Source organism: Gopherus flavomarginatus, chromosome 9, assembly GCF_025201925.1.
Source record: "Gopherus flavomarginatus isolate rGopFla2 chromosome 9, rGopFla2.mat.asm, whole genome shotgun sequence".
Classification (NCBI taxonomy): Eukaryota; Metazoa; Chordata; order Testudines; family Testudinidae; genus Gopherus; species Gopherus flavomarginatus.
In genome coordinates, this window is record NC_066625.1 from 36,504,665 (window position 1) to 36,531,676 (window position 27,012).

At 52.4% G+C, this 27,012-nt stretch overlaps 1 protein-coding gene across 1 annotated transcript in view; it reads right to left on the reverse strand.

The window, feature by feature from the left end:
* Positions 1 to 2,518: 2,518 nt before the first annotated feature.
* The window catches only part of ABCA3 (ATP binding cassette subfamily A member 3), an 85,596-nt gene continuing 61,102 nt past the window's right edge, over positions 2,519 to 27,012 (reverse strand). The window contains exons 15-31 of the mRNA XM_050968051.1: positions 25,478 to 25,688; positions 24,057 to 24,207; positions 22,292 to 22,390; positions 21,096 to 21,288; positions 18,984 to 19,287; positions 17,371 to 17,644; positions 15,960 to 16,164; positions 13,712 to 13,931; positions 13,240 to 13,398; positions 11,369 to 11,541; positions 10,328 to 10,462; positions 9,206 to 9,400; positions 6,015 to 6,202; positions 5,350 to 5,520; positions 4,794 to 4,981; positions 4,574 to 4,647; positions 2,519 to 2,725 (exon numbers count right to left, since the gene is read on the reverse strand). Of these exons, the coding sequence (XP_050824008.1) occupies positions 2,594 to 2,725; positions 4,574 to 4,647; positions 4,794 to 4,981; positions 5,350 to 5,520; positions 6,015 to 6,202; positions 9,206 to 9,400; positions 10,328 to 10,462; positions 11,369 to 11,541; positions 13,240 to 13,398; positions 13,712 to 13,931; positions 15,960 to 16,164; positions 17,371 to 17,644; positions 18,984 to 19,287; positions 21,096 to 21,288; positions 22,292 to 22,390; positions 24,057 to 24,207; positions 25,478 to 25,688 (3,072 nt within the window). The 3' untranslated portion in view covers positions 2,519 to 2,593. The remainder of the gene's footprint in view (positions 2,726 to 4,573; positions 4,648 to 4,793; positions 4,982 to 5,349; positions 5,521 to 6,014; positions 6,203 to 9,205; positions 9,401 to 10,327; positions 10,463 to 11,368; positions 11,542 to 13,239; positions 13,399 to 13,711; positions 13,932 to 15,959; positions 16,165 to 17,370; positions 17,645 to 18,983; positions 19,288 to 21,095; positions 21,289 to 22,291; positions 22,391 to 24,056; positions 24,208 to 25,477; positions 25,689 to 27,012) is intronic.

Consider the following 27,012-nt stretch of genomic DNA (forward strand, 5'->3'; position numbering starts at 1 on the left):
AGACCAAGCTGGGCTCCTGTTGGGCACCAGTTGGAACCCCCACAGCCTGGGTGTTTGGATCCACTATGCCAGGGCAGCCCATTGTAATTAAAACATTTAAGGAACTAACAAAGGGCTACGTCTCACACAGCAACCCCATGAACCTCCTCCTCCCAGCCCACGTTTGCCTCTGTCCCCTCTGCCATGTAGACTGTAAACTCTTCAGGGCAGGGATGGGGCTATTCCTTGACCACCAAATGCCGTGCCCTGTCTGGGCGCTATGTAGAGGCCAGACTTACACCAGTTACAATCTGCATGTGGATCTGAACGAGCCAGAACCTGGGCTGGGGACTTGGCTCCCAGTGCCTCAGCTTGGGGTTTGGGAACCAGAACATGTCCCCCAAATTATTTGTGCCCAGGCTGCAGTTAGGGTTAGACTGAGCCATCTCTCACAGCAGAGCAATGTAAGCAGTAAGAGCTTCCCTCGGAGGGAGCGGGACAGAGATCAGCCGTGCCCCGTACCTCACAGGGTGCTCTGCATGAAGGTTTCACTGAAGATCTCACAGTGCTGCAGGTTGGGGACCACAGCAAGGGGCCTTCCACCAACAGGCAGCCTTACAAGGGCAGAGGATCTTTTCCCTTTTCAGTGGCATGTCTCCGACCTCCCAGGGTGGTTTTTGGTGAGCTAGCTGGCAGCATATGCAGGGCTCAGTGCTGAGCTGATGCTCGTTGCAGCAGGTGCTGTGCAAGTCTGACAGCAAATGCCATGCCCGTTGGCACAGACAGGCCCATGCTGACCTCAGGGTGGGATCTGGGGTGGCCTGGAGCACCCCAAACCTACTGAATAGGATCAACAGGGTTCCCTTGTTCCACATTAAGTCATTACTGGGATAGTCTACCCGCACTCCTAGAATTTACTCTGTGGGGCATGTGCGCTGGGGGAGGGGACACAGACAGATGGGAATGTAATTTCACTGCCCTGGTCTGGACCATGCACCAGGGAAGCCTCTCCCCAACCATGCCCACAAGCATCTCACGGGGTCTATACTACAGATCCAGACCCTTCCCGGACAGCTCTGCAGCGCATCAGCCATGGGTTGTCCCCACAGACTGTTCTCTAGGGTGCCCCTCTAGAACATAAGCGCCCGCTCTATGTGGATTGCAACCCCAGTGCTGGGCATGGCAGGCGTTTACCCCTGGAAGCCCAGAACTGTTGTTAAATGCTGGCTGTGAAGGATGTAAGTGAAGGCCATGCAGTGAACTCAGAGCACCTGTGAGTGCATGCCGGCACGACTCCTTCACTCGTTAGCAGGCAGGATGGTCTCTGAAGAGGGCAACTGTTGTATCCGATAGCTGCTCCCTGGGCGGTGGGGTCTTGCATCCTCCCAACACAGAGCATGCCTCATGCTGATGGCTGTGTGCCAGGACGGCATGCCATCGCTGCAGCCCAGCTTGGTACGGAACCCGGCTCTCCCCAGCGTCAAGTCAGAATAGGACAGGCTGACAGGAGGCTTAAAGAGAGAAAGTGAACAGCTCTGTCCTTAGCAGCTGCTACCCCTGCCCCCGTGGAATGGATGGAAAGTTCATTGGCAGGGCCTGTTGCATGAACAGTGGCTATTTGCTTCTTTCCATCTAAACACCAAGGGCTCCTGGAGGATAATCCTCAACAGATCCCAGTGACTCGAGTGAAGTGTTGGCTCTAAGCTATGTGACAGTGTCCCCTTAGATCCCAGCAAGCCCAATGGAATACAATTCGACATGGATGAGTCCCAAAGCCAGGTGCAGATAAGGCATGTGCAGGGATGTGGCACGTTAGCGAGGGGACCCTCTGGAATGGTGCCGGAAGAGTTCCTCCCATGCTCATCTACAATGCAAACCTGTCTCACACTGTTGCCAGCGCGGAACAAAGCAGCCCTCCCGAAGGACGCATGGGGCCCGATCCTGCTCCCTGCAAAGCCACAGAGACTCTGCCCGCAACTGCAAAGAGCAGGATCAGGTGCCCACCTCTGTGCTGGTGCCCCTGTCCCCTGCATTTTGATGCCGTGCCTATGGAAGGGAGTGAATGTTGAAGAATGACGGTCTCTCGCACACTCAGGCATGTGCTGCCAGCGCCCCACACAGACGTGTGCAAGGATCGGTGACAAGGACACCGATCCAGAGGGGAGCTCTGAACCAACGCCCCCCCCAATCATTCAATACATGGATTCCTCCCTTTGAGTAGAGTAGCCATGGTGCAGAGATGAGCACTGGACTCCAGCAGCTCTGTAGTTCCATTGGCTGCTTCCCCATCTTTGAGTACCGTCCTCTTCTTAGCTGGTTTGAAGATGGGAAGGGGGGAGTAAAATTCAGAGATTTCCTCAAAAGGCAGCAGTTGGTGAGCTTCTTCACCGTCTGTGCTTCGCACACCCCCATCCACATGCTCTTTGTGACCCTTGCACTGAGGAGCAGACAGGATGCCGCCCCCCCCCCCCCCCCCCCCCCAACACACCCTGGTCAAAACTTTCTGACATTTATACATTATTTAAGACACACGCTGATATTATAAATTACTGTCTCTATATATACTATGTATAGGCAGCAGGTCTGTCCAGGAGGAGGGCAGGTGGGTCTCTGTTCATTTCCCTCGCTCCTCTGTGCAGTGCTGGAAGCGGGTGAAGCTCATGAAGACTTGCTCCAGGGAGATCTGGCTGACGGAATAATCCTCCACGTGGAACTTCTCTTTGGCTCTCTCCAGCGCCCCAAAGACCTGAGGGGAGAGCACAAGAGGCCGGGTGACTCCACGTGGTTGGGCTTGGGGGGGTAACTGGGTGGGACTCTCTGGAGTGCGTTACGCGAGAGGTCAGATCAGGCATCTCTATCTACACAAGCCTCGGCATGTATCCCATGACACAGAGCTGGCTACAGGTCCCAGGCAACGCTGCACTCTGACAGGGGTCACCGGAAGAGAACCCTGCTTGCGGTGCCACCTGCTGGTCAAATGGCAGATGTGGATGAGTTTCCACAGGAGCTGGGTCTGACTGTCCTGACCTGGCGCGGGGGTGCTGGGGCTCAGGGTGCAGGGTGTTTAGTGAAGGGTCTGCCCCTGTTTAAAGAATACGTCCCTGGGACGGAGGCAACTGGGTTGCACAGTTCACCAAAACCCAAGGCAAGCAGCTTAGGCCAGGACAATCTGCACGGCGCAGCTCATGCAAACTGCATCCCCCAGTGCTTTCGAGCTCAGCAAGCGGCTCAGGCAGCCAGGAGTGAGTCAGAGCGACGGGGAAGGAGGAACAGGGGCTTTCAGACAAGATCTGACAAAAGACAGAGAATGAGCATGTCTGAGAGACTGAGGCTGTTCCAGATGGAGAGAGCTGCAGAGGAGAATGCTCTCACACCAGAAGCAGAGACATGGCCTGAAGGGCTAGGCTGGTGGCAAGTCCAAGGCAAACAGGAGAAGAGGGAAGAGAAATGAAGGGGTGGGGGCTATTGGTGTACGCGACAGGGTCATGCTTCTAGAAGCCTTGGACATGCTGGATCTGGGAGCTGCAACAGGCCAGGTGAGAAGAGATGAAGGGAGAGGCAGCCAGGGCTGCAGTGGAGACGGAGAGGAGGAGATTTGCAGGCATGGGAGAGGGGGACATAGAGCTCAGGGATGAGGGATAGGGGAAGGGGAGACAAGCGGCAGGTGAGAGCTGAGAGAGGGATGGGGGAAGCACCTCTAACTCAAGATGGTCAGCTACACTGAAGCAGAGGTTTCCATGTACAGGACCAGCAGGGGGTGTGGACAGCAGATGCCTTGGAGAGACTTGCCCTGAGGATGCCCCGCCCACCGCACTGCTCCCTCTGAGCTGCACAGCAGAGCTCAGCAACCTCCAGCCCAGGCATGCTGGCTTGGCCATTTCCGGGGCAACTGTTTTTGTCCAAAGAAATTCAAAAGCCCCCAGAAAGGGAGGAATTTTGCCCAAGCCAAAGCCAGAGGCCAAAGACTGTGATCATCCACCTCCCAGCACTGCTCAAGGGGGAGAGCTACAACCCTTGTGGCACCCAGAGTCCAGCCACTAACGCACAGCCCAGTACTAGCAGAGACTTTGGCCGCACCCACATACCCTGGTATTTCTTTATTGTAGCAGCTTTGGGTACCACGTGCCAGTCACAGCATTGAGTTGGGTGGGGGACACCACTGACTCATCCTAACTATTCTAGAGAGATTTAAAGACCTCCTGAAATAGTGACTCCTCCAATTACCCATCTGCTCTGGGACAAAAATCAGCTTAAAAAGCGACTTGCGAGAGGAAAAGGCAGAAATATTAGCATGGGGAGTGGGGGTGGGGAGAGGAGCTGAAGCTATTTTTAAATTCATTACTTCCGATGGCCTGTATTTCAAACGGACAGCGTCCCTTTAAACAGACACCAGTAAATGGAACGTCAGTGGTCCGGGGGATGTGCGTGTTGAAGCAAAGCCCAGCTGCAATGGATGGATAATCCCAGCTGGAACGGCACCTAGGTCTCTCCATTCACTCCCTGCTTTGCTCCAGCACCTCCTGTGTCTGCTATGGAAAGGGAGAAGCCTGGCTTGGCCTGGGCCAGACGCTAGCAGCCTCTGGCCTGCCCTCACCTGTGCCCAGCTGAGGTTCTTGTTGGTCAAGTGATAATGGACCATGCCTTGGTGCTCGTGCTTCAGGACACTCCCTACGGGAGACAAGCAGAGGTTAGCGCTGAGTTAGGAGACTGCAGGCGACATGCGCATGCCTGGGTGCAAACGGGGCCCACTGCCAAGCCCCACGCCCAGGGCTCCCCGACATGAACGGGGGCTGTGTCCCAGTGAGGGGCTGTACCTGGAAACATCTTCTCCACAAAGGCCTTGAACACCTGCACGTCGCCCTCCTCTTCGGCCCTGGTTTTTGCCAGCAGGGTGTATCCGCTGCCGAACTTGCTCTTCAGGTGCTGGGGGCTGCCCAGACATTTGAACTGCCCATTCACCATGATGGCCAGCCTGGTGCACAAGGCCTCACACTCTTCCATGCTGCAGGGAGGAGAACAGAGCCATGGAAAGGAGGCAGCACCCAGAAGCGACCATGCTGGAGCATCAGGGGGTGTTGATGCCTGGGACTGGGGCCAGGCACAGGAACTTGCTCTTTACCCCTCCCTGTCCCTGCTTCGCAGGCCAGACGCCACGGACAGAGCTGAGCGGGTTACACTGCAAAGGACTGTGCACTGCTACCACTGCAATAGTCATTCAGCAGGTGTCACGAACACTTGCCCGTGCAATACAGCCGGGTGCTCTGGGAGACAGGGAGCAAGGGCTAGTCCATTGCAGGGAACCTCCCAACCAGCCTGCCCCGCTCCTCCCCGTCCCCACTGGATCCCAGCAAGGAAAGGGGTGCCAGCCACCTGTGGGAGGTGATGATGATGGATTTTCCACATTCCCGTGTCCTGGTCACAGCATCCCAGAGCAGGCGCCGGGCTACAGGGTCCATGCCGGTGGAGGGCTCATCCATGAAGATCACAGGAGGCCCGCCGATCAGGGCAATGCCGGCGCTCAGCTTCCGCTTGTTGCCGCCGCTGCAAGGGAAGGGCCGAAAAGATAGGCAACCTTGAAACCAGCTCTGGGACAGCCATGCTGGGAGAGCATCGTGCATGGCTCTAGGGGATGCCGAGCTGTCTGGGCTACGGCGGGGGGTGGGGACAAGCCTGGGGCTTGGGGCATCTCCTTGAACCATTCCCAGGCGCCTGCGCCGCACCCCCACTCCCCCAGCTGTAACAGGTAATAGTTGGCACAACCCTGTGTCTCAGTGCCCTGCGGTGCATTTACCTGCACAGCCCCTTCAGGCAGGGAAAGTTTCTTCATTTGACAGATGGGGAAGCCTAGGCAGAGACAGGGAGGCTGGACGAAACCTCTCAACAAGCCTGTGACAAAGTTGGGACTAGATCTTCAATCTTCTGAGTCCCAGCCCTGAGCTTTAATCACTAGGCCAGGCTCCCGCAGGCACTCAGGTTTCCAATCCTGCCCACAGAGGCGTGTCTGGGCAGAGAACGCCTCCGGGTCTCTGTCTCACCTGTAGGACCTCACTAGCTTGTCCGCGTGGGGCTCCAAGAGCAGCCCTCGCAACATGTTCTCCACGCAGCTACCGATGTAGCGCTCGGGAATCCCCCGAAGCCGGGCATACAGGCTCAGTGTCTCCCGCCCAGTCATGTGATCCAACAGGGCATCAAACTGAGGGCAGTAGCCGATCCGCTGCTGGACCTTGGGGCAAAGGAAGGCCAAGAAAATAAACCAAGAGCGAGGGGCTCATTTCACTGAGATCACCAGCAGGGGGAGCTTTGTTCTTGCCATAAGGACTCCCTCCACTACTAATTGTTTTACATTAACTACATCAGTGGGTAGATTCAAACCACAAACAGCCCTGAACGTACTGGGTCTCCAGATAGACAGACAGACACCCCCCTATGAAAGGGTCTTATGACTAAAGGGTCTTCTAACCAGTTGGTAGGATGAGCCATGAGAAGTCACAGAGCTGCTAGCTATGTAGGGATGGCTAGCTAACCATGGCATGGGTGGCTGCTGCTTGCCAATTCCTACACAAGCTTCCTGAGCTGCTAGCCTGACAACCCCATACTACCCTATTCAGATCCCCTTTGGGTGGCTCAATTCAGCTGGCTGTGGCTACCAGGAAAGAAAGCTACACTCTACGTACTTCCTGGCAATAAGCAAGAGGAGAAATTGGTCACTCAGAGAGCTCAAGTGGGCACCACACAAAGTGTTCTCTGTACAGAACATCTGGTATCTTGCTCTCCAAATCCTCGCTAGCAAGAGTGATATTTGCGCCAGACTCCTATGGTCTGATCCCCTGCGTTAGTTTCTGGTGGGTAGCTTTCCAGGTCTTACCTCTGTGTTCCCTCTCCCAAACCAACACCCTCTGCAGACCAGAGCCCAGGGACATGAACACCTAGCTACAGCACCGCTTCAGCATGACAAGAACAAGATCACAAGTTCCTAGCCAGTTTTATTCTGCAGCCAGCCGTGCAGATTCAGTGTCTGTGCAGAGGGCACTGTGCTTCCTTGTGTCTGTCGCTTCCCAAAGAGGGGCTGCCAGGGGTTAGAGAGACAGGGAGAAGAACAAACTAATGCAGGGAATGGGACAGACACAGAAAACCTCATTGGAACTTTGTCAGCATTCAAGGAGAGCCCTCAAAACCAATCCCCGATGTCAAGGCGGATTGTTTTGGGGAAGGAATTGCTAACACGCCTGGAGCAGCAGTACCATGTATTGGCATCCACCCGCCAATGTGTCAGAACCTAAATGATCATGGCCCATTCTCAGGATTCTCTGCACGGCTACCAGATGCTTAGTGAACAAGGGAAACGCTGCTGCTTTGGCTGACATCATTAGTTTCCTGAAAGCGAACCAAGATGGACAGACAAAGGCCAGCTCATCCCATTTAGGGACTACAGGTCCATTATCAGTCTCATAGTGGTCAGCACCCACTACTTCAGAGGAAGGTAAAGAAACATGATGGAACAGCCTATCCATAGGGGTGTTTCTCACCAATTCCCCATCAGTTAGCAGCTACTTTATTCCATAAAGTATCAGGGCTTCAATCCCTTCTGAATAATTTTAACCCTCTCAAATCTAACTGCAGAGGTTCTCATTAGCCATAAAAGGTCTAATACTTGTTTGAATCCCATTGTGTGGCAATGAGTTTCACCAGCTAGTTATGCATTACGTGAAACATTTCCTATAACTAGGTTTATTAAATGTGTTGCCTTACAACTCCATTGAGTACCCACCATTCTTTTAAACAGAAATTGTGACAGATATGGCAATTTCCTGCAGCATTCTTGAAAAACCTCACTGAATTAAGTTTAAGTAACTTCGGCATCGACTGCACTAAATGCACAATTTATTGATTATTGTGGGTTGGGATTGTCTGTACCCTCGAGTGGGAGATGAGATGTAAGGAGGATTGGAGGATATAAGGACTACACTTAACAACATGCCAGCGGAGAACGGACTTTTGATGTGGATTTCCTGGGAAATGTCTAGGGGGAGGGGAATGCAAACTCCTCACCTCTGGTTATGCCAGAACACAGCCTTTGGGAGCTCCGTTCTAAGGGCCTTTGCCTGCTGATCCCCTGTTCCCACAGACTGGACATCAAAGGCCAGAAATGTGTAAAGAAATAGATGACCTGACCAGGTGACTGTTCTGGGTCAGAGCTAAGGCTGTTATGAACTTGTACCCACAGAAAACCCTCTGGAGTGGTGCGAATGGCTGACTCCTGCCAGAGCCCTGCTGGAGACAGGGTGATCCCTGGTGAGGTCATTAGCAAGTGTGTAAGTTTTTATTGTTTGACTCTCACCTTAAGAATAAATGAGCTGTGTGAGAACTTGTAACTGCTGGCAATTCACAGCATTACAGATCCCACACCAGATCTGTCATGGTGCAGGCCAACAGTACAGGCATTCCCACTGTGGTCCACAGAGGGCACCTGCTCTAGGCTTCTGGCTTCTCAGCCATCACCTCTCTTGGGCAGTGACCTGCGTCTCTCTCCTGCCGGACTGGGGTTTTCCTAGGCTGCACAGTTCCGACCTCTACAGAGCTATCCTCAGCAAGCAGGACTGTCTAGGCAGGCCAGCATCTGCCCTTTGTTTCTCTCCAAAGGCTGAGAACAGCTGCGATTGCCAGCAGGGCTAAGTTACTGTAGTCAGAGTGCACCACAGAACTTTTGTCCACCTGGCCAGTTAGTGCGCTGTTGATTTACATCTTGGCTTGCCACGCAATGAGTCTCCATGACAAGCCCTAATATGCATGCTTGTTTTTAGCAGCCCATCTCATGCTGGGTAGCTTAACGCACTTGGAGTACTGTGCCTGGCATGCTTCAAAGAGTGATTGAAGTTATCCACGTGTTAAACTTGTTTGATTTCTGCCGTTACAGCAGAGGGGGCCAGCATGCCAAGTAACCAGATTTCACTCAGTGGAGCAGGCTGGCTGGACGTGAAAGCAGCACCTTGGGATCATTATTACATCAGCCTACAGCGCAGCACCCCAAGTCCTGCTTTGGCCCTTCCTTGTACCAGGCAGACAGCTGCTAAGCACATGCACACAGCCAGAAGCAGCATCATGCACTTTGAGAATCAAACACAGGGCGCTGAAGCAAGACTTCTCCCCATCCTGCCCCTCCAGCAGCGCCCGCCACGGGTGGCAGCAGAACCCCAGCCTTGCCCCTTCGCTCGCTGGGGTTTAGTACCTTTTTGATGTTGGCCAGAATGCTGTGACCGTCCACATAGGCATCCCCCGAGGTGATGCTCTCGTCGCCCGTCAGCATTTTGAAGGTGGTGGTTTTGCCAGCTCCATTGAAGCCCAGTAGGCCGAAGCACTCCCCTTTGTTGACAGCCAGGGAGATTCTGTCCACAGCTAGCAGGGACTCACTGCTGTTATAAACCTGGGAGAATGCAGAGAGCAAGCACTCATCACAGGGAGGCTGGGCTGCCTCTGTCTGCCACAGATGCACTACCACTGCTTCCTGACTGGGCGTTGGACTCCACAGGGGATACTCAGGGACAGGGCTCAGAAGGGGACCCCAAGAGCCTTGAGACAAATGAAATCCAAGCCCTTGACCTGATGCAGGGCCGGGAACACAGAATTAGATCCCCACCTCCTACCCACGCCAGCAGGGGGTCCCTGCCCACCACAGCTGTGCCCAGTGTGAGGAGGGAAGCTGACCATAACGTGGGCATTTGGCATCCTGCGTGTGAGCAGCAATGGGGCTCAGGCCCCTGTCTCATGGCAGCCAGTGCACAGGGCCCTAGTGTGCAGTGCTCAGTAGCATAGAATCGTAGGACTGGAAGGGACCTCAAGAGATTTTCTAGTCCAGGCCCCTGCACTCGTGGCAGGACTACATATTATTTAGACCATTCCTGACAAGTGTTTATCCAAGCACTCAGGGAAATGGCAAGCATGAGCGCATCCTTTCACATTCACGGAAGCCCAGGGCTTTCCTTGGGCACTGTGCTGTTAATTCCTCCCCATGGACGTGCCAACAGGACGCTCCAAGGACTAACAGCTCCACTCTTCACCCCAGTCAGCACCACCACTCACCAGGGTGAATATGGCTTTGTGGAACTTGGCATTTGTGCCAAGTTGCTGAGGGTGCTTGCGGAAGAAAGGCCAGATTTTGCTGCTGTGCAAACAAATGCACAGGCCAGAGGCTGTGCAAATGTTCCCTTGCATGGCTTTCCTAGAGAACCTTGAAATCCAGACCCGAAACTCCCCTGCTAAGCTGAAGTGGCACAAACCATCCGTGTCCATCCCCTTTAACCCAGGAGCCCTGTAGGAATCAGATCTGTGAGGTGCCTGGGCTCCAGCTCACCTTAGTGAGCTCTTTGATGACCAGCGGGCTGCTCAGCGATGACAGCAGCTCTGGTGGGGACTCCAAAACTTTCTTCCTCTCATCTGCCACGTCCCGGTCTTCCGGCAGCACAGGCATCCTGTTCAGAAGCATTGCCTATGTCGGTAGAACCAGAGGGAGTTATAGGCAGAGGTAAGTGGGCTGACTGAGGGCAAGCCCCCAACATGAAGAAATGCAATGTTCCGATACACCCTGGATGTACCTTCCCACCAAGCCAACCTGAGGATTGATCCCTGGAGTCTCCTCCCCAACCCCGCCCCCTCGCCCTTGGTTGACCCTTCTGCCCAGTTGACTCTAGGAACAATTCTCTGCCCCCGCCTGACACAGCCCTGATCAGGGTGGGGTGGGAGGGGGAGGGGGAGGAGAAACCCGCATGCTCAGCGGACAGATGGACCAGTGCTGTGAGCACTTTAGCACCCGATTATTCCTGCCCTTAGTCAGCAAGAAGATGGGATTTAGAGCAAAGAGCAGGTAGTTTGGGGCTCCAACACAATGACTACACCTCTCACAGGCCTCGTGCTCCGTTGAGATTTGGACTTGCTAACTCATGCTCTAGGGGGCTTTCCTTACACCAGCCTGATGCAAACGCCCCCGAACTGAACGCACATCCCCCAATTCCAATGGTCCCAAACGCTCGGGGACAATCGGGACCAGATCTGAACTGAGCGCTTTGGGGCCGTCTCCAATTTGTATCATCACCCCAAGAGCCAATGGGCCCAATTCCCACTTACACCAGTGTCACCTCCCTGACATCAGCAGAGTCAATCCTGACCACCTGGAGAGTCTGTACAGGACCCCAAGCACACAGACATGCCCTGCAATGCTGGGCCTGGCAGACTTCCTGCTGCACATGCTCGTGCCCAGGGGCACATGCCAAACCTGGCAGACGGGGCCATGAACAGGACAGTTGCTGGTACGAGCCAAGAAAAGGGCACAGACCATGGAGAACGAATGTGGGGGGTAGAGGAGGCCTGGAACTACAATGCGCAGTCAGCAGCTCACCCATTTCCGCCTCCTACAGATGCCGCAGACTAAGGTCCTCAGTCGCCAGAGGAGGTTAGTTTCAATGAGGAAGAGAAGGAGGAGGAAGGTGGCGCCCTGGACACTCAGGGAGGTCAGATATTGCCCAATCCCTGGAGTCTCCCATGAGAAGTAATTCGTCTGGTAACTGATATCTGGAAGGGCCGGGGGAGGGAAGAGAGAGAGAGAAAAAAAAAATCAGAGGTGAGTCATTCGGCCCTCTGGTGGGAGGGGAAGATTCACCCTTTTATGTTTTCAGAGGGAATGTAGCTGCCTCCCTGCCCAGCTTGGCCAGTGGCCCCCTCCCCCCAACCTGCTGCACCCTAGCTGGGGATTCCCCCCCACAGTTGGGCCAGTGCCCCTCCTCCGTGCCACACCCCAGAGGATGCAAACTGGCAAGGATCTGGTGATGCAGAAAGATGCCCATGAGGACCCACACAAAGACCACTGGATTCTTCATTCTTTGTCCAGACTTTAACCTAGTTCCTCTGAGGTAAAAGGCGAATGCCCCACCCCCACTGTGCCCTTCCCCCTCCCCATTAGCCTTTAACCATCTCCTCGTTTCTTGCTTTCCAAACAGACTTCTCAGCTCCACCATCCAAGGGCAGGAGTGGAACCCCAAGGTGCTGGATCCACTGTGTAGCGGGGTGGCTGCCCCACTCCTGGAGAACAGGAGTTAAAAGCAGCCATGCTAGTCTGACTGGGGAAGCAGCCACAGCTGGGGCCACACCCAATCAGGGCCCAGCTGGCCCTGATAAGAGGGCTAGGGGCCAGTAGCTGGAGGAGTCTCACTCTAGCCCTGGAGCGGGAAGGGCCGGCTGCCTGGGAGCAAGGTACCTGAAGCAGAGCAGTGCTGGGGAAAAGGGCAAGAGGAGCTGGAGAGCTCCATCCTGGTAAACCCCCATGCTGCAAGCCTTGGTGAAGGCCTACAGAGCTACTGGGGCTGCAGAGGTTTAGCCCGGGGATAGGAAGAAGCAGCTGGTCCTATCATTGCCAATGATGAGCGGCCATTACGGACTGCAGTCTGCCCCAGTGAGCCGGGGCTAGATGATGACTGGCAGTAGCCACTGAGGCAAGGTGGGTGTAGTGGGCTGGGGGTTCCCCTGGTAGGGGAGGGCCAGAGAGTGGAGATACTGCTGGGGCAGAACCCCAAGGTAAGGGGCACTGGGAGGGACACAGAGGCCTGAGGCAGGTGAGCTGCCGGCCAGCAGAGGGCGCTCCAAGCTAGACTCAAGCTAATTCCCAGGACAACAGCAGGAAGTACGGCACCAGCGAGTCTCGCTTTGCTACACACAGATTTCCCACGCTAAGGTGTCCTGAAGAAACACTAACTGTAGAAGCCAGGCCCAGAGAAACAAGGTTTCGCCCTTGCTGTGCATTCACACATCAGGGATCAAAGACACCAGTAAGCTTTCAAGTATTTTTCACCTCTCTCCAAGCTCCTCCCCTGAACTCTTCTGTCCCCCTTGAGCCTGGCCCATCAATACCATGGCTCTGGATGACCATGAAGATTCTAATCTGCTCTCCAGCTCCCCAGGAGCCCAAATGCCAAGTCAATAAATATAATTCAACCAGCCATTTTGCACTGGTTTCCCCAGAGGGAGCCGAGCCTCAGGAATACAACTGCACCATGAAGGCACTCAATAGCACCAAATGATACAGAGGGATGAGCAGCATTTGTAATTCAAGTTCCCTGGAATGTCAGAAATGTTCCTTTCTCTCCCCTTAACTCCCAACACCTCTCAGAAAAGTCTGCAATGGACACCAGCTCGTGCCATCTTACTGCAGGGTGCGTAGGGATGCTGGACAGTCGTGGGCTGGCGAGCTGAGCAGGGAGTGACTGGGACACTCACTGAATGCTTTGCAGATGATGATGGCTTCGACGGAAGAGGTGCAAAACTGAATGAACTCATAGTTCTGGTAGAAGTCACTGATGCACTGACCCAAGCAGTAGTTGGGCAAAATCAAGAAGATTTTATCCAGGGTTCTGGACAGGTCCACGAGGCCCAGCTCTGAAAGAGAAACAAGATCAGCTGGGCGGACTTCAATGATGGAACCTGCTGTCTTGCCAAGAAAACACAGCGCCAAGACTTCAGAGTTTACAAAGCTAGGAGGGAAAATGAATTGGCACCGCAGCGCATGGCAGGAGGAACGAATCTGCAGAGATCTCATCTCCCTGCTAGCAATTAGTGCTGTAGGATCCCCCAGCAAAGGAACTGAGGAAAACCTCTTTCCACTGGAGGACAAATCATGCCAGCATCCTTACGAGACACAGGGGGTGGGGGATGGGGATTCTGTCAGGAAGGCAGAGGGCAGCCCCTTTACCTGGAATGCTCATGATCGTGACTGCGAGGAAGGTGGCTGTGCCCGAGAAGATGTTGAAGATGGTGAGGCGCGTGTAGGCCGTAGATGCCACTGAAAAGAAGAAGCTGAGTAGGTACATGAGGGGGATGATGGCCCAGCCGTAGAGCAGGAAGATCAGCATCACATCGACGAGGTGGCTGTCCTGGGTGAAAGCTTTCACGTCGAAGGCTTGGAATATCACCTTAGAGACGACATTGAGAGGAAAACCAACACGAGAAGTGAGCTGTTCTAGATCACGGCCCATAGAGCCTCCATCTGAACAGACCAGACAGCAGCATTGTTAAGCTGTTAGCTAACTCTTCACACACACTGCCAGCTCCCTCCGGGGCCTGGGCAGAGTCAGCTGTCTGATGGAGCCCCCAGCTCTGCACAACCTCACCAGCTCCCACCAGGGTAAGACAACATTCTCCTTTTAGAAGAAGGCATAGATCAAGACATTGGGAGTAAAGCAACGCTGTTTACACTTCACCACCACCACCACAAGTCTTTCCAGCAGGATTACTGTAGGCCAGAGATGCAGTTTTCCCTTTTGGTCCTTTAGAGTAATCAAGACAATAACGGATCCAGCTGGGATGGTCCCATTCTATCTATCTCCAGACTACAACACTGGGCACCATGTAGACATTTGAGCATCTCGAAATCATCAGTGAATTTATCCTCAACCCCTGGAGAGACAGGGAAATATTATCCCCATTTTACAGATGGGGAACTGAGTGACAAGGCAGATCAGTAACTTGCCCAAGGTCACAAAGGCAGACTGAGGCACATCAGGCCAGTGGATCCAGGTCTCATCACCAGATCATGCAATCCACCAGTTTGCATCACTCATGAAGAGGCTCAAGGAGTTTATGGCAAATAAAGAGCTGCCCAGGCCATGCCACTGAGCTAAATGACATGGTATTGGCCACATCAGCACCTCCTACAGCTTCTGGCCATTCGGGAGCCATCTTCAGCCCTGCTGTGCCTAGAGACAGTTACTAGAATAAGATGGGCCCTGAGGATAGGAGATGGATGGGAGTTGACAAAGTTACTGGCCCAGTGGAAAGGAGCAGGGAAGGGGAAGCAGTAGAGATGATATATCTTGATTTTAGTTAGGCTTTAGACACAGTATCACATGACATTCTCATAAGCAAATTAGGGACATGTGGCATACATTAAATTGATATAAGATAGGTTCCCAAGGGGTTGAAAGACCATACTCAAAGGAGTAGTTATCAATGGTTCGCTGTCAAACTGGGAGTGTGTTGCTGGTGGGATATCACAGGGATCAATCGAGGGTCTGGTACTATTCAATATTTTCATTAATGGTTTGAATAATGGAGTGGAGAGGATGCTAGCCCTTTGGAGGCCAGGATTAGAATTCAAAATGACCTTCACAGCTGCAGAATTAGTCCAAAATCAACAAGATGAAATTCAATAAAGACAAGTGCAAAGTACTTCATTTATGAAGGAAAAATCAAATGCACAACTACAAAATGGGGAATAATTGGCTAGGCAGCAGCACTTCTGGAAAGGATCTGGGGGTCAGAGTGGATCACAAATTGAATGCAAGTCAACAACGTGATGTAGGGGTGAAAAAGGTTAATATTCTGGGGAGCCTTATCAGGAGTATTGTATGTACGACACAGGAGGTAATGGTCCTGCTCTGTGTGGCGCTGGTGAGGCCTCTGCTGGAGTTGAGTGTCCAGTTCTGGGCACCAAACTTTAGAAAAGATGGGGACAACCTGGAGAGAGTCCAGAAGAGAGCAATGATAACAGGTTTAGAAACCCTGCTCTGTGAGGAAAAGTTAACCTGGGCACATTCAGTCTCAAGAGGAAAAAAAGACTGGGGGGAGGAGCGGGGACCTGATAACAGTCTTCAAATCTATTAAGGAGTGTTATAAAGAGGAAGGTGATCAATTGTTCTCCACTCCTCTGAAGGTAGAAGAACCAGTGGGCTTAATTTGCAGCCGGGAGATTTAGGTTAGCTATTAGGAAAAACTTTTTGACTACAGGGGGAGTTAAGCTCTGGAACAACCTTCTGAGGGAGGCTGTGGAATTCCCATCATGGGAGGTTTTTAAGAGCAGCTGGACGAACACCTATCAGGGCAGGTCTAGGTTTACTTGGGCCTGTCACAGTGCAGAGGGATGGACTAGACGACCTCTCGAGGTCCCAGCCAGCTCTACATTACTATGATTCTAATCCAGGGACGTGTCAGTGGTGGCTCACCAGCATCAGCGCACAGGGAATGAGGAAGTTGATGAGGTCCCAAAGCAGGGCTGAGAGCCAAAAATTGGCCACGTAGACTCCGCTGACAAACTGCACGTGCTTGGCCTTGATGGCTCTCTCGCTGACCAGCAGGAGCGCGAAGGTGCTGGACAAGGAAGCCATCCCATAGAGCAAGTTTATAGCAATGGCAAAGCCAGTCTGGCCTCTAAGGGAACATTAAAACAGCTGGTTAGCAGGGGGAAAATCCCACCAGAGCAATACTGAGCATTTTAACTCATGCTGCAGACTACGCCATAGGCTGCACACAGACCAAGCTTGAACTACTGCGGCTGTATGGCCTATTGCTATTCCCTCCCCCAGCATGGATTCACCTAATGCCAGATGGGATCCTGACCATGTTCCAGACCCACCCCTGGGCTCCCTCTCAGTCACTCTAGGCAGCAATGAGCCCAGTGCTCCAGCCTGGAGAGCAGATGGACAGTTCAGGGAGACGTTCTTGGTGCAACATCTGCTCTGCAATGTGTTCAGCATTTGCTGCACCAAAGGGCAAATCCTGAGCGGTGCTGCAACTTCCATAGACTTCAGTAAAAACTGCAGGCACTCTGCACTACTCAGGATTGGGCCGCAGCAGTTCACCCCTGGCTGGACCTTTACCCATCACATAATTCAGCACCAATGGCAGGCTGCTTTGCCTGTGGAGAGGAGCCATGGGCTGGAAGAGCATGGTGTGCCAAGATGGCAGCAGAGCTCGAGCAGCCCCTGTCCAAGCCTGGCTCAGCTCAAGGGAGCCAAAACCATGCCCAACATGTAAGTGAAATAAAAATGAATGAGCACTACAGTAGTAACCCAGCGCCTCTAGCCACAACTCTCAGAGCACCTGGCAACCATCAACTAACCCTAACACTCCCTTGTGACATCAGCAGCATGATCCTCTGGGAAGAGAGGGGAGTCAAGGCACAGACAAGCATGGTACAACATGGCTGAAAGTGGGCATCTCCACTGACAAGTACCTGCCTTTAGACACCTACAGCCTGACTTCCTGAGGTGTTCGTCAGCTCCATCGACCACAGCTGGAATCCTGGGCCCTCAGTGCCTCCGAAAACCAGGCTCTAGGTGTCTAGAGACAGACTCAGCCACTGAGACACCCACTTTTGACTATTTGGGTTTACATGACCTTGGGTGAAGTGACGCAGTAAGTCTGTAGCACAACTGGAAACAGTGCCCTGATCCCCTGACTCCCAGGCCTGTGCTCTTGCCTGGGATAATACTCTCAGTTTTGGGAAATTCTGCACGGGACCCTCAGCTGGTGCAAGTTAGCATGGCTGGATGGAACTAGGCCTATTCACTCCAGCTGCCGATCTGGGCCCCTAACCCTTGGCATGAAAGCAAGTAGTAAGAAAGCTGGATGTACTCCATGAGCTGGTCCTTCGCTGTCTCTGTGATGTTCCGGGGCTGGGGATAGTTGGTGACAGTGATGGAAGCATTGGGTCCAGCCAGCAGCCGGAACAGGGCGTTGTCTGCCAGCATCAGTGCAGTGGCGGAGGCATGATACGCCTGGTTGTTGAACAGCGCCGTGACCACCGTGCGGTTTTTGACCTCTTCGAAGGAAGCAGCTGCTATATAACGTTCGTTGAAAGCTCCGCCCTCTTCCGCCGCTCGGGAGATCAGGTACTCCTCCAAGTCACCTGTGCCAAGCACACCCACTTCGCTATTACAAACAGACCCCAGCTCATACCCATGCAATGCACAAGAGCAACCACACTCCATCAGAAGTCCACGGGAGCAGGGGAGGCTCCACACCTCAGAGTCCAGCTCTAATACAGCCTGACAGGGGAATTAGGTGCAAGGCTTGGCATGCTCCTCATGGAAAGAAATCTCACGGAAAGAAATCACATGCCACACTGGCGGGTGAGTCTTAGGTTTGTGTTGGTGGTTTTTTAATTCAGGCAAAACTCAGAACATATCGCATGGCTCTGCAAAGTTCCAGGGCTTGGATAGGACACACACAACAGGCAACTGATAGATCTGATCAGTGATAGGCTGCTTGCTTAATATAAAACTGAAATGCCCTTTGAAGGGAGCATAGATACTGCTAGTACTTCTATGCTGAGCTAAGTCAAAAGAGGATCGCGCCATCCAGAGTTCTTGCTAAGGGATGAACCTACAGGTTGTTATTTAATGTAACAGAAGAAATAGAATAGCAAGTCTACCAATAGTGCAAGCATGTCAGAGAGATACAGACGGGCACCTGGGGGCCAAACCTAACGAAGTTGGGGAAGGGTTATTCAAAGAGAGCCGTTTATGGGACAGCCTGTACAGCAATTCCAAGCCTTCCTATAAAGCCAGATTTCCTCGTTTAGAAGCAAGATGTGCTTGAGTTTAACACAGCATTCTGAAAGCGAACACATTTTTAAATTAAGTTAACACGCATGCAGAGTCTGGGAAAGCTGCACTAAGTTTAACCCCTGTTCTCATCTACACCAGGAAACATTTATGCATCTGCAGACAAACATCTACATGTCTTACAGACTGCAGAGGCTAGCTAAGAGCCTGCATAGCCTACCTTGAGAAATAATATGGAGAAAATAAGCAGACCATACGCAGACCTGGATACATTTAATGAGCATTAATATGCGCACCTTATATTAAGAACATAAAGCCAGTGAATACAGAGGCCAAAACGGAGTTCCACAAAAAGAATTAGCTCCCAGAAGTGCCCAGGTTGAAAGGCAGGTGGAAATTGGGAGGCTAAGGTAGAGCTCTGTCTTTAGCATGCCTGTTTAGCGAAATGGTCTAACAGGACGGGGTCAGGAATAACCTATGTACTGCACTACCTAGGCCGTTCAGGATACAGTGAGGCTGGAATCTGACTTCCCCGGTGTCTGCTGGCTGCACCACATTGATTCTGCTCAGTTCTTCTAGCTGCTCATGAACTTTGGAGCAGGCAACCAGCAGCTCTTCTACATATGGCCTGACACCGTATGACCCCTCCAGAGTAGCAGCCCTGTCCCTGGCCTGACCTACCTAGCACCTCCAGGGGTACTTGGCCCTGGGCATCCAGCAGCGCTGCATACTGTTCCGCCAGCCTTGGGGAGATCCTGGATGCCTCGGAGACAGAGAAAGGCACAACAGTCTTGCCATACGGGTCCAGCGTCAGCCTGAGCAGCGCGGAATCTCTCGGCCCGGGGAAGGTCTTGGCAACAACCAGAGCAAGGGTTGTAAAAATCAGAGGCACCAGGAACTGCGCTGCCACCATCTTCCAGTTGCGCCAGCTGTACACTGCCCTCTTCATGAACATGGCATAGAACTGCTGGCAGCACAGGTAGAACTGAGATGGGAGAGAGGGAAGGGGAGGTTTTAATTTGACACCAGCAGACAGCCCAGCAGGACAAGCATGCTAAAACCCATCCCTGCTAGGCCCTTCCTGACCCAGACCATGTTAACTGGACTCACATCAGAGCTCCCACTAGCGATGCTGGCTTCCAGCAAAGCCTGTAAGAAGATTATGGGGGGTTAACAACTTGACTTCTGATGGCAAGGTCAACAATCTGCAGCTAACGAACAGGACGCTGTCAGCTTGAGATCTGATCCGTGTTCAGAAGAGTAGCTCCAGACCCCTACCCTCAAGGCTCCAGCCAGTTTTTGTGGTTTTACAACCACCTTGTCTGTCTTTTCTCTCCTCCCCTGTAGCTTAGTGAAATACACACAGAGAAATAAGAGAATGTGGAGACACACAGGCTGCATACAGGGTGCTGCTGCAGCTGCACAAAGCAAGAGAAAGATTGTGTCCACTAATCGCCTTCAGTGCTAGGCACAGGCGTGCTACTTGGACCAACGGCAGGGAAAATATTAGATAATTTGCATCTCTTTCAATTGAAAGTGACCCTTTAAACATAACACTTGCAGGGCTGTTGTAGTTGTGTTAAGGGGCCTGAGAGAGCTCGTCCCTTCTACCCAACAGCAGCTGGTCCAACAACAGACATTGTCTCTCCTCTAGATCTAATGCACTTTTAAAAGGGCTGCAGTGGCTATTCCCTCATTTAATGCACAAAATCCACCTAGCAAAGGAAAGACGCCAGAGAGAGGAAATCCGCCTTTAGAATGCTTGAAATATTCAGTGTTAAACATTGAGAAGAGTAAGATCAGGACATCTCAAAAGGAGACAGGAATTCTTGTACTTCCCAGTTAAAGGCTTAAGATGCATACAATCCAGTGATTTCGCTATGGAGGAATTCTGCCTCTTCTCCAATACACCTCAACCCTGGCACAGCAACTAGTGCCAGTCGAATCAGAGAGGTTTCAGAAGGAGAGCGACTGAGACACAGTTCAGATCGCAATTCTGGACATTTGAAATCAGAGGCAGTGGGAATCCAGAGTCAGAGGAGGAGACTAGAATCAGGACTTCTGGTTTTAATTCTTGACTCAGCCACTGACACACTGTGTAACCTTAGGCAAGTCACTTCACCGCTCTGTGCCTCAGTTTTCCCACATGTAAAATAGGGATCTGACACTGACCTGCCTCACAGCTACACAAGTGAAACCAGCCAATCACTGTGCTCTCAGATGAACTCACACAGAAAAATGATAGAAGACAAAAACTCTCCATCACTCATGGGAGAAGACTTCACAAAGCAATCGCTCCACATCTGGCCTCTCAGTCCTCATCCTCCAAGAAAACCTGCACCACACCTTTGACAGACATACCTGGGAGCTTAAATTCATAACTTTGGTAAATACTGAAAATCATGGACTCAGTAGAGACACTGGTTGTATGTCTCATTACAACAACCTGTAACCCACTAACCCTGCTTTGCCATATGATTGCAGTGTTTGTTAAATGCCCACTTCATCTTGAAAGGTCTCCGGCAACATGTGTTAACTCCTTACTACGCTTAACAATCTGTTCCCCCTTGCATTTAGCTATGACACAGATTACCTTTCCCAGATCTGAGGAGGAGCCCGGTGTAGCTGGAAAGCATGTCTCTTTCATCAACAGAAGTTGGTCCAATAAAATATATTACCTGCCCAACCTTGTGTCTTTGTCTGAATACGACAATTCCCTCCAGACCCCAACCACGCCCGTGGAGACACTCTCTAGCCTTCCCTGTGCCCTGACATTCTTGACAGAGCACTCACCCCCGTGTTCAGTTTGATACTGGAGCAATCCTCCGTGATCAGAGCCCCACTATCATCAGTCATGTCAGTCATTCCACTCAGGCTGCTGGAGTCATCCATGGCCCAGTCGTTGGACCGCCTCTCGTGTTGGTACTGCAGGGCAGGGAGTTGGATGGCTTGGATATCCATGCTGGAGTCCACCAGCTTGCCAACCCTGAAACGCAATGAAAAGCAGCCGATGGAAGTCACGCAGGGGACTGAATTTCATGCTGCTACATTAACACAAAGGAGACTCGTGGGTCAGTGCTAACAACTTACACTACAGATTGGCCTGAGCCCACACAACCATGCAGGGTTCTAAATGGACAAGCTGAACTCCAGTCCACATGTCCTTTCCCAGCCTAGGTTCATTCAGATTTTTGCCTGATCGACTCATCTCCCCACATATCCCTCTCTCAGCTATTCATTCCTAGTTCAGCCATGAGGAAGAGGGTTCGTGGAAAGGCTTTATACTGTGGAAATGTTGGTCCAGGAGCTTTCAGGGCTCCAAGGAGCTCTTGCGAATGCTGCTTTTCTTTTTCGTCCTTTACATCTAAGAAAACTGAAGGCGGCTCTTGCCAATCACATGCTGACTCAAGTGGCATTTCCAGAGAGCCTCCCAATCCAACTTCACAGTGCCCTAACCACCACTGACACCTACAGCTGAAGTGGAAGAAGTCTGTGCTGTGGAGCTGGGGGGTTCAAACACTGTTGATGACTCACACAGAGGTGAAAAATGTAAAAAATTGAGTGCCAGGATGCTGAAGTAATTGCCGAGATAACTGGCGATCAGCCGAGTCCCTTCTGGACTTCTGTGACTGACTATGAATGACAGGAGTTAGGGCTACATTAAATCTCAGTGATCAGTCGTGTAAGAGACGCATGAACTCCACGAGGGTTCAGTTGTTTCCTTAGAGGTTCCTAGAGTGCCCTTGTTCTCAGTACAGGTTTTACATGTCCACCTCCCACAAGCTATGCTGATCTCAGAGCCCCGCTGCAAGGCTCAGATCTGGAAACTTTCCTGAGAGGACAAGGAAGGGGATTGGGTTCACTCATCATGTTACTGCACTGAAACAGATATTGCTGACAGGGGCTCGTATTCGGAGACCCCACCCTTAGTGAGTGGGGTGCAAGCCTTCCCCGCTGGCTATCCGAACGGCTCATCGCGTGATACTCACCTGAGGAAGACCTCCTCCATAGTGGTGACAGAGGCACCATAGCTAGCAATCCCCAGCTCCTCCCGTTTCTGCTCCAGCTCCGTGAACAGCGCCTCAAACCTGCCAGGACAGAGATGGAATTAGAAGCTGCATTCTGGCCCTTGCTAGAAGCCGGTTCTCCAGTTTTCCTGTGCAGAGGCCAGGCAATAGCCAGCCACACTCGTCCATTAGGGTGCCAGGCAGACAGCTCCCTCTGCATGGCTTGACATCAGACAAGCTCGTTCAATTAATGGACCAGAAGAGGGTGAAGGGAAGCAAGATGGAGCAGAACAGCAGTTCACCAGCAGGTGTCGCCCTAGACACCCAGCGTCAGGATTTCAGGCAGACAGGAATGTATGGGAATCAAGTCAGCTAAGGGCAAAGAGACCGTCCAGACACTGGCCAAGCGCTGGCATGAGCCAAGGAGCCTGGGTTCCGTTGTGCAGATCCTGCATTCAGCTATGCTTTGGCTCTGGAGCAGGTTTTCAGCTCTTTACCTGCCCGCCTTGCAATGGAAGGGTGGTTTGCCAAGCGCACGGTCATCTCATTGCAGCTTCACTAAGCCCCTTTGGAAACGCTAATCAGCAGCATTAACTATTAGTTTTAACTGTTTATATCCCTGTAGCGCCCATGGCGACTAACCCCACTGTGCAACAACACGGTCCCTGCCCCGAGGAGCTTACAATCCAAGCAGCCCTCCAGCAACTGAGCCCCGCTGCCCGTTAGCGACAGCACGTCTGGGAACAGCAGGGATCTCCCCCCAGCAGTAGGAGCACTCTGGCTCTGCCCTACCCTGCCTAAACGGAGGCCGAGGGCTCCTGCACTGAGCACAGAGCTACACAGCAAAGCTGCTTCCTCAGCCTCTCTTCTGTGCACCTGAGGAGCGATCTGTATGTCCCACGTCAGGCAGTCTGGTCTGTCTTCTCTAGATACAATAGCTGGGGTGTACCAGAGACCCTCCATCCTAGGAACGCCATTAGCCAATCCAGGGAGAAGCCCTGTTTGGCACTTGGGAATGCTGTAGCAGAACAACTGAGGAACTTGTCCAGGATCCCAAAGGGAATCAGCATCAGCATTACCATTATAACCCAGGTCTCCTGGGTCATAATCCTGCACTTCAACCACCAGGTAACTCTGCTCCTCTAAGCAGCCCTTCGCTCGATAGCATTGCTTTTGCTACTGACAGTTTGCCCAGTTCGTCTGGATTTCTGTCCATGTTAGGTACCTCTTTGGCGCCCATCACCATAGTGTGCGGGGAACTCACAGTCTTTAATGCATGCATCCGACAAAGTGGGTATTCAGCCACTAAAGCTCATGCTCCAAAACGCCTGTTAATCTATAAGGTGCCATAGGATTCTTTGCTGCTTTTACAGTCTTTAATGCATCTACCCTCAGCACCCCTGGGAGGCAGGGCAGAGCTACTGTCCCCATTGTACAGATAGGAACTGCGGCCTGGCCAGGCTAAGGGACTTGCTCAAGGTCACACAGGAAGTCTGGGACAGAGCAAAGATATGGACCCAGGCTCCCATGTTGTAGGCTAGTGCCCTAACCACTGGCCCATGTTTCCTCCTGCACCTTGCTGGATAACTGAGCAGTGCAGCATAGTTAAGGTCTCTAACTGCTGGCAGGCCTCGTGTGTGGCAGTACTGCCAGAAACCTGGGCACTGCAGCTTAGCACCGGATTCGGCACACAGCCATGTAAACAGCAGTGAAGGCAGCTATGACAATTGCCAAGAGCAGCTGTTACCTGTGTGTGCTCTCTGTGGGCAGAATGAATGACAGCTCGGCCCCGGCGTTGCTCTCCAGGCTGGCATTGGGCACGTACTGACAAATGAGGCGGGAGATCTCTCCGAGGTTACAGTATGGCTCCTTCACCATCACCATGTGGTAGCCGGCACCTGGAGGAGACCAGGTACAGAACGGCACCAGTCACAAAGAAAATTTCTTCCACGGCATACCTAGCCTCTCACTGCTGGGGAGAAGATAGGGCCCAGCCTAATGTCACATTACACGGACCTCTACGACCTAATGCCAGGTGGCACCTTGACAGGACCTGAAGGAAGTCTCACCTGCCCTACTCAGCTGGGAGCTGGTGGACGTGACCCCAGGGACTAGCGGATAGTGTTGATCTAGCAGGGAACCCTCAGGAATCCCAGCACCAGAAGGAGTGAAAAACCCTCCCAGCCTCACGGTGCCTGCAGTATCTCGAAAAACATATGAGCATAAGAACAGCCAGACTGGGTCAGACCAATGGGCCATCTAGCTCAGATTCTTCCGACAGTGGTTGGTGCCCAGTGCTTCAGAGGGAATGAACAGAGCTGGGCAATTATCGAGTGATCCATCCTGTCATCCAGTCCCAGCATCTGGCACTCAGAGACACGTGGAGCATGAGTCGTGTCCCTGACCATCTTGGCTAATAGACACCTATGGACTTATCCTGCATGAACTTACCTATGATGAGGAATATGGGCAGATGACATCTTGAAGAGAGAGAATGGCAACAGGCAGGGGGAGTGAGTGAGTGAACAGGAATACAAAACGACCAGGGGTTTTCTTGTTAGTCCCATCATCCCTTCGCCCTTGGAGTCTCTCCCTCCCCAAGGTGCCTGACAGCAGTGCTCCAAGGGTGAATGTAACCTCGTGAGCCCATGGGTGCGCTACACTAGACCACCGAGGGGGCACCTATCACCTGCAGCAGCACCCCTGCCTCCAGCCCAGTGCCGCAACCCTACGTCTGGCCTGAGGAGGACGGGAGAGAGAGCCCACCCTGCACTCAACCTGCTGGGGTGGGTCCTGTCCCCTGGCACTGGGCCCAGCTCCTTCCCTCAGTCCCCCTCTGTCAAGATGATGGGGCAGCTGGGCCAAATCTGAGCGAGTAGTCACAGTGCCACTCAGGTTTGGGCCAGGATCCCGTCTGTCACGGGATGGAGGGGCAGGCAGCTGTGCCAAACCTGTCACGTGGAGGGGAAGCTAGGGGCCCTGTGCAAGTGCACATTGGTTGATCCAGGCCTGAGTCCTGTGGGTGCAGGGGTATTCATGGACCCTGGCTAAAGCCATCCCCACATTGTTCCCCTTCCCAGCAGAAAGGCCCTGCAGCACCCCCATGAGGCCTGGAACTCCCTCCTCCTCTGGGCAGATGGAGTGAGGGAGAAGGTGGCCTCTCCATACCATATTTGTGCTTGAGGAAGAGCGAGGACCCGCAGCACTGCAGCTCGCCCTGGGCCATGATGGCGATGCGGTCTCCAAGCAGGTCTGCCTCATCCATGAAGTGGGTGGTCAGCAGGATGGTACGGCTGCTCCTCTGGTGCTGGAGGAGGTCCCAGGTGGCCCTGCGGGAGGCTGGGTCCATTCCTGACGTTGGCTCATCCAGCATCACCACCTGGGCACCAGAGAAGGTCGTCTGTTGGATGGGCCCAAGACAGACCTGGCACTGTGCAGGGGCCTGAGCTGAACACAGCCCTGGCCTGGCAGCTCCGCAAAGACACGAGGAGAGGGGGACACAGGTAGTTACAATAGGGTCACAGGAGCAACAAGTGGGAAATCGGGTGGAATCAGCTCAGCATCTTAAACATCTGTACACAACTGCAGGGCATATGGGGAGCAAACAGGAAGAACTGGCAATATTAGCATATGAGCTAAATTCTGACTTAACTGGCAGCAGAGACGTGGTGGGATAAGTCTCATGACTGGACTATTGGTAAAGAGGGGCTGTAGCTCATTCAGGAAGGACAGGCAGGGTAAAAAGGGAAGAGGTTTGCATTATACACCTAGAACATGGACACTTGTTCTGAGGTCCAGGAGGAGGTGAGAGGAAGATCATTTGAAAGTCTCTGGATAAAGAAAACAAGGGTATAAAGTAGGGGTGACATCATGGTAAGGGTCTACTATAGAGCACCAAATCGGGAAGAGGAGGTGGATGAGGCATTCCTAGGCAAATAACAGAACTATTCAAAGCCCAAGAGTTGGTAGTAATGTGGAACTGGAACTACCCGGACATCTGTTGGGAAAGTAATGTGGCAAAAGACAAACTTTTCAGTAAGTACTTGGAGGGTATTGGGGACAAGTTGTTTCTGAACGTGGAGGAAAGAGCCAGGCAGACAGCCAGTTTAGACTTGATTCTAAGCAACAGGGAGGAACCAGTAGTGAATCTGAAGGTGGAAGACAATTTGGGTGAAAGTGATTAACAATTCTAAGGAAAGGAAAGAGTGAAACAGCAGAATAAGGACAATGGACTTCAAAAAGTCAACTTTAACAAACTCCGGGAACTGGTAGGTCAGGTCCCATGCGAAGAAAATCTAAGGGATAAAGGAGTTCAGGACAGCTGGCAGTTTCTCACGGAGACAACTGCAAACTATCCTGATGCAAGGAGGGAAAATAGGAAGAGGCCAATATGGCTGCGTAAGGAGCTCTATAACAATCTAAATATCAAAAAGGAATCCTAAAGGAAGTGGAAAGATGACGACTTGCTAAGGAGGAGTACGAAAGAACAGCACAAGCACATACGGACAAAATCAGAACAGTTAGCCACAAAATGAGTTACACCTAGCAAGGGACATAAAAGGCATTAAATACATTATCGGAAGGAAAAAGAGGAAGAAAAGTGTAGGACCTCCACATAGTAGGGAAGGAAAGCTAATAACTGATGACATCAAGAAGGCCGAGGTATTTAATGTCTGCTTTGCTTAGTCTTCACTACAAAGGTT